The 13,918-nt window shown below is 43.7% G+C and overlaps 1 protein-coding gene across 1 annotated transcript in view; it reads right to left on the bottom strand.

The window, feature by feature from the left end:
* BTG3 (BTG anti-proliferation factor 3) overlaps positions 1 to 13,918 on the bottom strand; it is a 73,396-nt gene continuing 59,478 nt past the window's right edge. Inside the window, exons 4-5 of the mRNA XM_082246575.1 lie at positions 5,196 to 5,403; positions 1 to 403 (exon numbers count right to left, since the gene is read on the bottom strand). Of these exons, the coding sequence (XP_082102701.1) occupies positions 179 to 403; positions 5,196 to 5,403 (433 nt within the window). The 3' untranslated portion in view covers positions 1 to 178. The remainder of the gene's footprint in view (positions 404 to 5,195; positions 5,404 to 13,918) is intronic.

A 13,918-nucleotide genomic window follows, 5' to 3' on the forward strand; every position in this document is an offset into this window, starting at 1 on the left:
ATATGTTGCTGGAGGAGGAAAAAAACCTCCATGTAGTACATGGAGAAAGTGCTAAATATAAGGGGGTTTTCAAATTGCTCTGGAAATAGAGCACTTAGGGCAACACACTACGGTAACAATGTGACCTATGTGCTACACACGTATACACTCCCATCCATATTGTGACTACACTTCATCCTTAGGCTAAGCACTGGCGGCCAGCACTCAGCATATGTAGATTAGTCCAATGGTTCTGTTCATTCTGCATCATAGGCGGCATCCATGGTACTTGCCCATATATCTTATTCCTTCCTTGTTGATAGCTAGGCACAAACTGTGGCTGATATTGGAAATTGGCATTCTGCCTCCTCTTTGGGTTCTTGTTCCAAATAGGAAGAGTCAGCTGTGGCACAAACTCAGGCACCTGGACAAAAATGATAAAAACAGAAAATAAAAACAGCAATGTAAAAGGAAACTAGTCAAGACAGGTGCTGGCTAAGCTGTGTAATATATTTTGAGTCAGAACACTGGTATGCAGATTCCTGGTAATGGAACCAAATGATCAGAATGAGGAGATCAGGCATCTCCCTTCCCTATTTAGTCACCACAGGGTCGAAAAAAAAAAAAAAAAAAAAAAAAAGCCACCACAATGCAGTCCTGTAAAGACGATCAGCTACACTTACCTTTCCAGTGGCCTGTATGTGCTGCCGCTTCACTGCTCCCTGGTAGCTGCCATTAACCAACCCTTTTGATGTATGTGGAAAACCGATCGCCTGTCCCACACTTTATTTCCTCGAATACCTGCAGTTGCCAGGAAGCAGTGAAGCACACGCATTGAACGATGGGCCAACTCAAAGTATGTATAGATCAATTTTTCAAGGCTGCCCAGTCCCTGCCTTTATGTGACCCTGTAATGAGGTCACTTTGAAGTTTCCTTATAGGAACTGTCTTCGCCATGTAGCAACCAGTCAGATTAGAAATTTTCTGTGGTTGGGGTACAATGAGTCCAGCAATCTCAAAATAGCATTGCAGGTTCGGGGGGTAGTGATCTCTAAAGAATATAATAAAAGAAAACCTGTTATGGGTTTCTGATGGTAAAAACTCCAGAAGTGATATCCAGATCCTTCCATCACAACTTTGTGGGTCACGGACCTTGAATACACATTTGCTTATCACCCTATGTCCTACCACCTTATCTACCACTACATGTCTCACCATATGTCCTACCACCTTATCTACCACTACATCTCTCACCATATGTCCTACCACCTTATCTACCACTACATGTCTCACCATATGTCCTACCACTACATGTCTCACCATATGTCCTACCACCTAATCTACCACTACATCTCTCACCATATATCCTACCACCTTATCTACCACTACATCTCTCACCATATATCCTACCACCTAATCTACAACTACATGTCTCACCATGTGTCCTACCACCTAATCTACCGCTACATCTCTCACCATGTGTCCTACCACCTAATCTACCACTACATCTCTCACCATATATCCTACCACCTTATCTACCACTACATGTCTTACCATGTGTCCTACCACCTAATCTACCACTACATGTCTCACCATATGTCCTACCACCTTATCTACCACTACATCTCTCACCATGTGTCCTACCACCTAATCTACCACTACATGTCTCACCATATGTCCTACCATCTAATCTACCACTACATCTCTCACCATATGTCCTACCACCTTATCTACCACTACATATCTTACCATGTGTCCTACCACCTAATCTACCACTACATCTCTCACCATATGTCCTACCACCTTATCTACCACTACATGTCTTACCATGTGTCCTACCACCTTATCTACCACTACATGTATCACCATATATCCTACCACCTTATCTACCACTACATCTCTCACCATATATCCTACCACCTTATCTACCACTACATCTCTCACCATATATCCTACCACCTAATCTACAACTACATGTCTCACCATGTGTCCTACCACCTAATCTACCGCTACATCTCTCACCATGTGTCCTACGACCTAATCTAACACTACATGTCTCACCATATGTCCTACCACCTTATCTACCACTACATGTATCACCATATGTCCTACCACCTAATCTACCACTACATCTCTCACCATGTGTCCTACCACCTAATCTACCACTACATCTCTCACCATATATCCTACCACCTTATCTACCACTACATGTCTTACCATGTGTCCTACCACCTTATCTACCACTACATCTCTCAAGATATGTCCTACCACCTAATCTACCACTACATGTCTCACCATATGTCCTACCACCTTATCTACCACTACATGTCTCACCATATGTCCTACCACCTTATCTACCACTACATCTCTCACCATGTGTCCTACCACCTAATCTACCACTACATGTCTCACCATATGTCCTACCATCTAATCTACCACTACATCTCTCACCATATGTCCTACCACCTTATCTACCACTACATATCTTACCATGTGTCCTACCACCTAATCTACCACTACATCTCTCACCATATGTCCTACCACCTTATCTACCACTACATGTCTTACCATGTGTCCTACCACCTTATCTACCACTACATGTATCACCATATGTCCTACCACCTAATCTACCACTACATGTCTTACCATGTGTCCTACCACCTTATCTACCACTACATGTCTCACCATATGTCCTACCACCTAATCTACCACTACATCTCTCACCATATGTCCTACCACCTTATCTACCACTACATGTCTCACCATATGTCCTACCACTACATGTCTCACCATATGTCCTACCACCTAATCTACCACTACATCTCTCACCATATATCCTACCACCTTATCTACCACTACATGTCTTACCATGTGTCCTACCACCTTATCTACCACTACATCTCTCACCATATGTCCTACCACCTAATCTACCACTACATCTCTCACCATATATCCTACCACCTAATCTACCACTACATCTCTCACTATATGTCCTACCACCTAATCTACCACTACATCTCTCACCATATGTCCTACCACCTAATCTACCACTACATCTCTCACCATATATCCTACCACCTTATCTACCACAACATGTCTTACCATGTGTCCTACCACCTTATCTACCACTACATGTCTCACCATAAGTCCTACCACCTTATCTACCACTACATGTCTCACCATATGTCCTACCACCTTATCTACCACTACATGTCTCACCATATGTCCTACCACCTAATCTACCACTACATGTCTCACCATATGTCCTACCACCTTATCTACCACTACATGTCTCACCATATGTCCTACCACCTAATCTACCACTACATGTCTTACCATGTGTCCTACCACCTAATCTACCACTAAATCTCTCACCATATATCCTACCACCTAATCTACCACTACATCTCTCACTATATGTCCTACCACCTAATCTACCACTACATCTCTCACCATGTGTCTTACCACCTAATATACCACTACCTATCTCGCCATATGTCCTACCGCCTAATATACATACGCTTGTTCCAGGTCAAAGCTTACCAAGGACAAGGCTAACAGCCCTGAAGCTTTGACCTTCACAAATAAGTCTGCAATGGCAATTCCCATATTTCTGCCACTACAGGTTCCCTTTATGTTCTTCAGTGATATCTTGCTACATCCAACATGTACATCAGATTCCCTATGGTTACAGGATACAGAATCATGTTTATTAGGAATTAAAAAGGTTGCAGCAAGCCTTTTCCAGGCGGCAGGCTCACACTACACTGTGTACAAAGGCAGTCCTCTCTACATACAGCTTATTTTAGAACCAGTTACTGTTGCTTAGGAGCAAAATGAGCCTGACATTCAAATGCAAAAAAAAAACAAAAAAAAAAAAACAAGGAAATGAGAAGAGAGGATATCAGATTTAAACATGACCTCAGCTCCACTTGCTGTACAGCTCATTAACTATTCCTTGCCCAGTAAAGTGCATAAAGTAAGAGTGCACAAAGTGGCCAGTGTGGTAAATGGGTGTTCTTACACATCAGCCTTATTAGGAAAAAATATACATACTTAAAAATGCAGGCATATGTTTGGCATATCTCCTAAATGTTCTTATTTTGAAGTAGGCTTAGTAAAAGGGTTAAATTTTGTCTAAAATGTAGATATCATTTATGGACCTGGTTTCATGGGTAGGGCAGGAGTTAGAATGTCTTTCTTGTAGGTTTTAAAGTGTGGGCGGGCACTGCATATGTAGAAACGATGGGCAGTTGACTGGACTGAATCATCAGCCATTTGGTCCTATATACAATCAAGCCTCAGCGCTCACTCTGATGGTTAGGTTATCTTTAGCTTTTGCTCTCCTTGGCAGGGAAACTCCAAAACACTACAAGGCACAAATACCTAGCAGCTATACACCCACAGTCACATATTAATAATTCATTAATTTATGCACAATATCTACCATAAGCGCGAGGTTATCCATCTCTGCATAACCTAGTGTATTACCTTCAACACCAATGAAATTTATTAACCACCATATTAATTCCCACAAACATGGGACGATAACAAGCATCGAGAATACAAATCTTCAGTGATGGGGATAACCCCCTCCACAGTTGGAAAGCTGATCCAACTGAGACAACCATTTTTATATACTACTACACACCTCATTTTTTTTTATACATTAACAATTGTTAATACATAAACAGCAATGTTCTGGTACCAATTTGGATTCTTGGATTATGTGTGAATCTCTCCTATATTGGGCATAGCATTTAGTACTGCAGTGCACGAACAGCCGAGCTTGACACTGTCCACATACATACACACATATACCCAATATTATATATACCCAATATTATATACATCTATCTACACATACACACATGCCCTCGCACCCCGGTTATTGAACCCACGTCCTCTAAACCCAGAATGTCACGGACACACCTGAATGGGGAGGAGGGTGGTGCCACTGCAGCACTGCATAGCGTCTACACGTCATATGTGAACATCCTTCAGTAAGGATTGCTCAACACCAAAGTAGAGGTCACTGGAGTGGCCAGCAGACAGCTGGAAGGAAGAAAAGGTATGATAATGTATGTATGTAATTTTTGAAAGAAAAAAAGGTAGACAAGTGTCGATCATGTAGCCCATCTATAGCCCCTCCGAAAGGGGACTGTTCTGTCCGATTGACCCACAAAAGCATGCAGAAAAACCCTGAGATTGATTACCTGGTAAACGTCACATGTTCTTGGTATTACTTGAGTGGGAGGGGTCTTTTTAGGACTTATATACACTTCGTCTTCTGATGAAGATCCAGAATGGTAATCGGATGTAACTTTGTCCATGGCATAATTCACTTTCTGAGAAATCTCTATCTTTTCATCATCTTTGCTGTCAAAGCTGGCCACCACAAAAGAAGGGTTCTTCTCCCCATACCTAGTATGAAAAGAAAGTGAAACAGCAATAAATAGACACTCCATGCAATCATTGCCACAGGAAACAGGTCAAAGCTTTCTTTTACACCCACCATTCCCACTCTGCCCAAACATGGATAGACTATAGCTACAGTGGGTACGGAAAGTATTCAGACCCCCTTAAATTTTTCACTCTTTGTTATATTGCAGCCATTTGCTAAAATCATTTAAGTTCATTCTTCTTCCTCATGAATGTACACATAGCACCCCATACTGACACAAAAACACAGAATTGTTGCAGATTTATTAAAAAAGAAAAACTGAAATATCACATGGTCCTAAGTATTCAGACCCTTTGCTGTGACACTCATATATTTAACTCAGGTGCTTTCCATTTCTTCTGATCATCCTTGAGATGGTTCTACACCTTCATTTGAGTCCAGCTGTGTTTGATTATACTGATTGGACTTGATTAGGAAAGCCACACACCTGTCTATACAAGACCTTCCAGATCACAATGCATGTCAGAGCAAATAAGAATCATGAGGTCAAAGGAACTGCCTGAAGAGTTTAGAGACAGAATTGTGGCAAGGCACAGATCTGGCCAAGGTTACAAAAAGATTTCTGCTGCACTTAAGGTTCCTAAGAGCACAGTGGCCTCCATAATCCTCAAATGGAAGACGTTTGGGATGACCAGAACCCTTCCTAGAGCTGGCTGTCCGGCCAAACTGAGCTATCGGGGGAGAAGAGCCTTGGTGAGAGAGGTAAAGAAGAACCCAAAGATCACTGTGGCTGAGCTCCAGAGATGCAGTCAGGAGATGGGAGAAAGTTGTAGAAAGTCAACCATCACTGCAGCCCTCCACCAGTCGGGGCTTTATGGCAGAGTGGCCCGACGGAAGCCTCTCCTCAGTGTAAGACACATGAAAGCCCGCATGGAGTTTGCTAAAAAAACACCTGAAGGACTCCAAGATGGTGAGAAATAAGATTCTCTGGTCTGATGAGACCAAAATAGAACTTTTTGTCCTTAATTCTAAGCTGTATGTGTGGAGAAAACCAGGCACTGCTCATTACCTGTCCAATACAGTCCCAACAGTGAAGCATGGTGGTGGCAGCATCATGCTGTGGGGGTGTTTTTCAGCTGCAGGGACAGGACTGGTTGCAATCGAGGGAAAGATTAATGCGGCCAAGTACAGGGATATCCTGGACAAAAACCTTCTCCAGAGTGCTCTGGACCTCAGACTGGGCCGAAGGTTTACCTTCCAACAAGACAATGACCCTAAGCACACAGCTAAAATAACGAAGGAGTGGCTTCACAACAACTCCGTGACTGTTCTTGAATGGCCCAGCCAGAGCCCTGACTTAAACCCAATTGAGCATCTCTGGAGAGACCTAAAAATGGCTGTCCACCAACGTTTACCATCCAACCTGACAGAACTGGAGAGGATCTGCAAGGAGGAATGGCAGAGGATATCCAAATCCAGGTGTGAAAGACTTGTTGCATCTTTCCCAAAAAGACTCCTGGCTGTATTAGATCAAAAGGGGGCTTCTACTAAATACTGAGCAAAGGGTCTGAATACTTAGGACCATGTGATATTTCAGTTTTTCTTTTTTAATAAATCTGCAACAATGTCAACAATTCTGTGTTTTTCTGTCAGTATGGGGTGCTATGTGTACATTCATGAGGAAGAAGAATGAACCTAAATGATTTTAGCAAATGGCTGCAATATAACAAAGAGTGAAACATTTAAGGGGGTCTGAATACTTTCCGTACCCACTGTATATCGGTAATTGTAAATATCCCAAGCAGGATTCTGGTTGGCAGGAACACTGATTAGTCTATGTGAAACAAATCAAAGTAATTTGTTAAACAAGACATTTATTAGGACTTAGGAACTCCACCATGTTTAACAAACAGATCTACTTTTGACAGTTAAAGGATAAGTTCACCTTTGTAGGAAAAATAAAATATGATGCACATATTTTTGCAGGTTAGGCTCTGTTCACATATATGTAAATTGAATGCCTTTTGAACCTTAATCATTTCATATGACGTGGACCAAACCGGCTTTCGATGGAGTCAGTTCATATTAAGCGCCTTAACCAATTCCCGCCGCCCTATAGGCAAATGACGGTGGGAAGGTGGTTACATTATCCTGACCGGACGTCATATGCAGGATCTGTAGGAGGAGTTCTGTCTTCCTCTTTGCTGCAGACTGCTGAGGGGGGCAGGGGCAGACAGACTAGCCTCTCCACCGCTGCGTAGAGAAGCACTGGATCTGGTGGAGGAGTTCTGTCCTCTTATCTGCTGCCAAGACGAAGGGGTGCTGCAGCTCCAGGAAAAGTGCGAGGGCCACATGAAATAGTCTAGAGGGCCAGATTCGGCCCACGCGCCTTGCGTTTGACGTGTGAGAGGCCAACACAAAGTGGCACATAATTTTGAAGTGTAAAGAAAATAAATTGTTTTCAAATTTTTTTTACAAATAAAATATCTGAAAAGCATGGCGTGCATTTGCGTTTAACTCCCTTTACTCTGATACCCCTATCTAAAGTGTGTAATTTAAGCTCAGTATAAGAGGCACTGTTTCATCCATCATCCAAAAATGGAAAGAGTATGGCACAACTGCAAAACTACCAAGAAATGGCCGTCCACCTAAACTGACAGGCCAGGCGAGTAGAGCATTAAAGGGGAAGTAAACTTCCATCGATTGATTGTACTTATTAGGTAAGCCTTATTATAGGCCTACTCATAGGTACTGTAAATATTTCCTTAACGTGCACTGTTTAGGAGAGGTTTACTGTATATGCAGCCGATGACGTCATCGGCGCATGCACTCTGAAAGAACATCCACCTGTGCCCTCTCTCTCTCTCTCTCTCTCAGTCTAATGGCGAACAAGTACATAGTCAAGTTGAAAAAAAGACATGTCTATCTAGTTCAACCAAAACAAAAAAAAGAAAACCCAACCCTACAATCCCACCTACACAATCCTATACCCACAGTTGACCTAGAAGGCGGCGAAAAACCCCAGCAAAAGCATGATAGAATTTTTCCCCCTGCTGTAGAAAATTGTTTCCTGATCCCCCGAGAGGCAATCAGATATTCCCTGGATAAACGTTTCCTATAAATATTAGTAGAGGATTCTGCAAGCCACATACCCCGCAAAATTTTCTGAAAAGGTTTTCAGGCAACCTCAATGGTCATAGATCAGTTTCATATTACAGGTCCCTCTCAAAAAATTACCATATTGTGATAAAGTTATTTTCTGTAATGTACTGATAAACATTAGACTTTCATATATTTTAGATTCATTACACACAACTGAAGTAGTGCAAGCCTTTTATTGTTTTAATATTGAGGATTTTGGCATACAGCTCATGAAAAACCAAAATTCCTATCTCAAAAAATTTGCATATCATGAAAAGGTTCTCTAAACGAGCTATTAACCTAATCATTTGAATCAACTAATTAACGCTAAACACCTGCAAAAGATTCCTGAGGCTTTTAAAAACTCCCAGCCTGGTTCATTACTCAAAACCGCAATCATGGGTAAAACTGCCGACCTGACTGCTGTCCAGAAGGCCATCATTGACACCCTCAAGCAAGAGGGTAAGACATTTCTAAACGAATAGGCTGTTCCCAGAGTGCTGTATCAAGGCACCTCAGTGGGAAGTCTGTGGAAAGGAAAAAGTGTGGCAGAAAATGCTGCACAACGAGAAGAGGTGACCGGACCCTGAGGAAGATTGTGGAGAAGGACCGATTCCAGACCTTGGGGGACCTGCGGAAGCAGTGGACTGAGTCTGGAGTAGAAACATCTAGAGCCACCGTGTACAGGCGTGTGCAGAAAATGGGCTACAGGTGCCGCATTCCCCAGGTCAAGCCACTTTTGAACCAGAAACAGCAGCAGAAGCGCCTGACCTGGGCTACAGAGAAGCAGCACTGGACTGTTGCTCAGTGGTCCACAGTACTTTTTTCGGATGAAAGCAAATTTTGCATGTCATTCGGAAATCAAGGTGCCAGAGTCTGGAGGAAGACTGGGGAGAGGGAAATGCCAAAATGCCTGAAGTCCAGTGTCAAGTACCCACAGTCAGTGATGGTCTGGGGTGCCATGTCAGCTGCTGGTGTTGGTCCACTGTGTTTTATCAAGGGCAGGGTCAATGCAGCTAGCTATCAGGAGATTTTGGAGCACTTCATGCTTCCATCTGCTGAAAAGCTTTATGGAGATGAAGATTTCATTTTTCAGCACGACCTGGCTCACAGTGCCAAAACCACTGGTAAATGGTTTACGGACCATGGTATTGCTGTGCTCAATTGGCCTGCCAACTCTCCTGACCTGAACCCCATAGAGAATCTGTGGGATGTTGTGAAGAGAAAGTTGAGAGACGCAAGACCCAACACTCTGGATGAGCTCAAGGCCGCTATCGAAGCATCCTGGGCCTCCATAACACCTCAGCAGTGCCACAGGCTGATTGCCTCCATGCCACGCAGCATTGAAGCAGTCATTTCTGCAAAAGGGTTCCCGACCAAGTATTGAGTGCATAACTGAACATAATTATTTGAAGGTTGACTTTTTTGTATTAAAAACACTATTTTTTATTGGTCAGATGAAATATGCTAATTTTTTGAGATAGGAATTTGGGGTTTTCATGAGCTGTATGCCAAAATCATGAATATTAAAACAATAAAAGGCTTGCACTAATTCAGTTGTGTGTAATGAATCTAAAATATATGAAAGTCTAATGTTTATCAGTACATTACAGAAAATAATGAACTTTATCACAATATGCTAATTTTTTGAGAGGGACCTGTACAGAGTGTTTTATTAATCTTGGTTTTCCAGTGTTCTAAGGATGACACCCCAGCAGTAAACAATACCACGCAAAATAATCCACTGTACAGGGAACCCATGTGATTTGCTTCGAGTAAGCCTGAATCTGTGTGCAGGATCAGAGCCGATGGAAAAAAGCAAGGGGCTCCTTGATACTTCGGGCATAATGGGATATAAGACTGTTTATATCTTTGTAACTGAACTGACATCAAATAAACAAGATGAAATATAAATAGATGAGTGAGCTGATAACAGTACATGAAAAAGGGAGACTAACTGGTGGTTGGTTAGAACCCCGGTCTTATCAACAGGACCCAAATCAGCCCCCACAAATTCTTTCTATTATAGGCCTGTGCTTAGGGTTCTGGAAGGAAGAATTCCAAAAATCTTTTGTTTGGAGCACAGGTAAAACAAGGCCAAACTGAATGGTGACCGCACATTCATGCTGAAGGTACGTGAAAAAGGATAGAATTCAGCAAATTAAATTCCGGTTTTCGAACCAAAAAAGGTTTGCGTGGTCTACAAGTTAGGATCTGAGCGAAACAAGCGACACCATGCCAACACTTCAGCTGAGCTCAGGATGAGGCACAATACCATGTTCAAAGATTGATTCTGCCAAAATGGAGTGTGATTATTATTGACCAGAATACCTAGTTTGGACATACATATTACCAAAATTATTGGGACGCCTGTCTTTACATGCACAGGAACTTGAATGGCATCCCAGTCTAAGTCTGTAGGGTTCAATATTGAGTTGACCCAACCTTTGCAGCTATAACGACGCAGCATCTCAGCCATGTTTAAAATTTCACGCTCCGACACAAACAGTGCATCTACTATCACCTTTTCATGCATGGCTAGAGGAGCAGAGGAAACATCCTCACTGTAAGCACTCAGGGTGCATGGACGCAGACCCAGTAGAGTGGCTCGCATCCGTGGCAGCCAAAACAGATTCAGGATCTGATGGACAGATGAGTCAAGGGAGGGCGGTGGACGCTATATACTAAAGGTCACCTGGAAAAACATATCAGGGGAGGGCCGCCGACTGCGATCCCGCAAGGGAAACGCCAATCCAGGTTCCACAAATGGACTACCTACTGGACCCCGCAAAAAACAAGGGGGTTGCCCTCCAAGCCCCTCCATAGAGGCCCGCACAATAGGAAACAGCCTCCCTAAAAAGGGGGCCGCCCACCGTGATGCAGACACGCAGGCAGGATATCCTGATGGTCCCGCAGCGCTAAAAGGGTTAGGTGCCCTCCACATTAATGGCTGCATTGTTGCCATAACAAACTAAACCGCCCCCACAGCGCCACCCCTCCCAAAGGGTAGTACCAAGCTGGCCGCAAGCCACGGCCTCAATTGTTGGAGGCCCAGCCGTAAGTGCACTCACCCCAGCCAGACTCACTGGGGCAACCCCCCCCCCGCCACCTCAGGGGTCCCACCGTCCCAGGGAGGGGCCCACGTCCAACCCAAAAACCCTCCATGGGTACGGGGGGAGGGGAGGAGACCGCGTCTTACCATACCAGGAACCGGGTGGGCACCACTCCTGGCTGACAAGACCACTGCTCCATCGGGATGTGGGTGGCTGTCAGCTAGGAGAAACGCTGCGACTCAGGCTGAGGCCAGGTCGTATGCGCCCTCACGAGACATTTAACTCGCAGGCCAACCCCCGTCCAGTGGGGCTTTCGCAACAGACCTAGCCCGGAACGAAGGCCTGTGCGCACGCTCGTCAGACTGGGGGGACCCTCTGGATCTAGATAATCCAGTCCGTCGCCAGTCCGGAAGTTGATGGTAGATTCTCACAGGAACAAAATAAAGATAAGATAAAAATCTATTTAAAAGGATGCCTATAGTGCCTATAGTTGAGTGTGGGTGTATACCCCCTGGGACTGCTCATAGGCGTAGTCAAGCTTTTTCCTGCCTTGTGTCCTACTCCTGTAGGGGGCAGTATAACCAAATGGTTAAGAAGAATCAGGAGCTGTGTCCGTCAATGAACAAAAGAGGAATTTTATGCTTCGCCACAAGTTTTGGGGGGAAAAAAAAAAAAGACAAAAAAAAAAATGTTTTTTTTTAAACAAAGTTGTCACTTAAAATGATATATTGCGCAAACATTCCATGGCCATATGTGAAACGACACCCCAAAATACATTCTGCAGTTTCTCCTGAGTACTGAGATACAACACGTGAGACTTTAGCAGTCTAGCCGTGTACTGGACTCCGAAAACCCAATTACTGCCTTCAGGCTTTCTATGGGCGTATTTGCAATTCGTAATTGTTGATTTCACTCCTCACTACCTATCACAGTTGCGGAGGCCATGAAATGCCAAGACAGCACAAACCCCCCCCCCAATGACCTTTTTGGAAAGTGGACTCCCTAAGCGATTTGCTGAGTGGCATTTTGCTTTTTGTTACAAAGTTTTGAAAATTTAAACAAAAAAAAAAAAAAAAGTAGTATTTTCGGTCTTCATTTTCCAAAACAAATGAGCGCTGCACAATACTCATCATGCCTCTAAGCAAATACCTTGGTGTGTCTACTTACCAATAAGGGGTCATTTGGGGGAGTTTTGTTCTATCTTGGCATTTCATGGCCTTTGCTGATTTAACTCCTCACTACCTATCAAAGTTTCAGAGGCCATGAAATGCCAAGATGGGTTATTTGGGGGGGGGGGGGGTTATGCTTTCTTGGCATTTCATGGCTTCTGAAACTGATCGGTAGTGAGGAGTGAAATCAACAGAGGTCATGAAATGCCAAGATAGCACAAAAACCCCCCAAATTACCCCTTTTCGGAAAGTAGACACCCCAAGGTGTCTAACATCTTTCGAGACCCTGTGCAAAAAAGTGTGCCCTAGACTGTGCCGTGCTGTACCCTATACTAATACTCTACTAGTGTGTGGTAGCGACGGAAACAGTCTCCGATGCAGACACCAGGTTGGCCAGGACAGGAGGGACAAAAATAGCGGGTGTCACGCCTATATCAGTGTTTTCTACAGACACGACTTCTTTGGTGTGCTCTTTGGTTAGATGTACCAGGGAGGACATCCAGAAAATGCCTCTCATGCAGCCGGTTAACTGTATCTGGATTGTGATTTTTGGCCACAGCACCTTCTGTATCCAGAAGGGCTGTGATAAACTCTTCTTGGAATTTTAGGAAAGATCCACTTCTTCCTGGTGCTTTCTATAGCACATAAGCGTTCAGCAGAGCCAATTGAAATAAGTATACAGATGCTTTTTTGTACCAGCGTCTGGCCTTACGGGGAATTGGGTACGGCGCCATCATCTGGTCGTTGAAGTCCACCCCTCCCATATTAAGGTTGTATCCGTGGACACAGAGGGGCTTCCCAACACCACGAGTCACTGTTGCAATTTGGACATTGTATCTGCGTGAATGGAGAACGAAAACATTCCGTTTGTCCCACTTTTTTAAGCTGGGAATCTACAAGCCGTTGGGAGAAGCCCCGAGGATTAGATCCCACGGTGCCACAAGCACCAATTCAAAAATCAAAAAAGGTGACTAAAAAGTGTCAGGCTTCTGTAATAATTGTCCAAGTATAAATGGTACCCCTTTCCGAATAAGGGTGACACCAAGTTGCAAACAATCTTGCCGCTGCTCCCCATGTAGTCTGGGCAGTTGGGGGGTTCCACATTGCGATCTTTGCCCTCGTAAATTTGGAAACTACATGTATAGCCTAATGCCCTGTCACAGAGCTTATAC

The sequence above is a fragment of the Pelophylax lessonae genome, assembly GCF_965119305.1.
Source record: "Pelophylax lessonae genome assembly, chromosome: 2".
Lineage (NCBI taxonomy): Eukaryota > Metazoa > Chordata > Amphibia > Anura > Ranidae > Pelophylax > Pelophylax lessonae.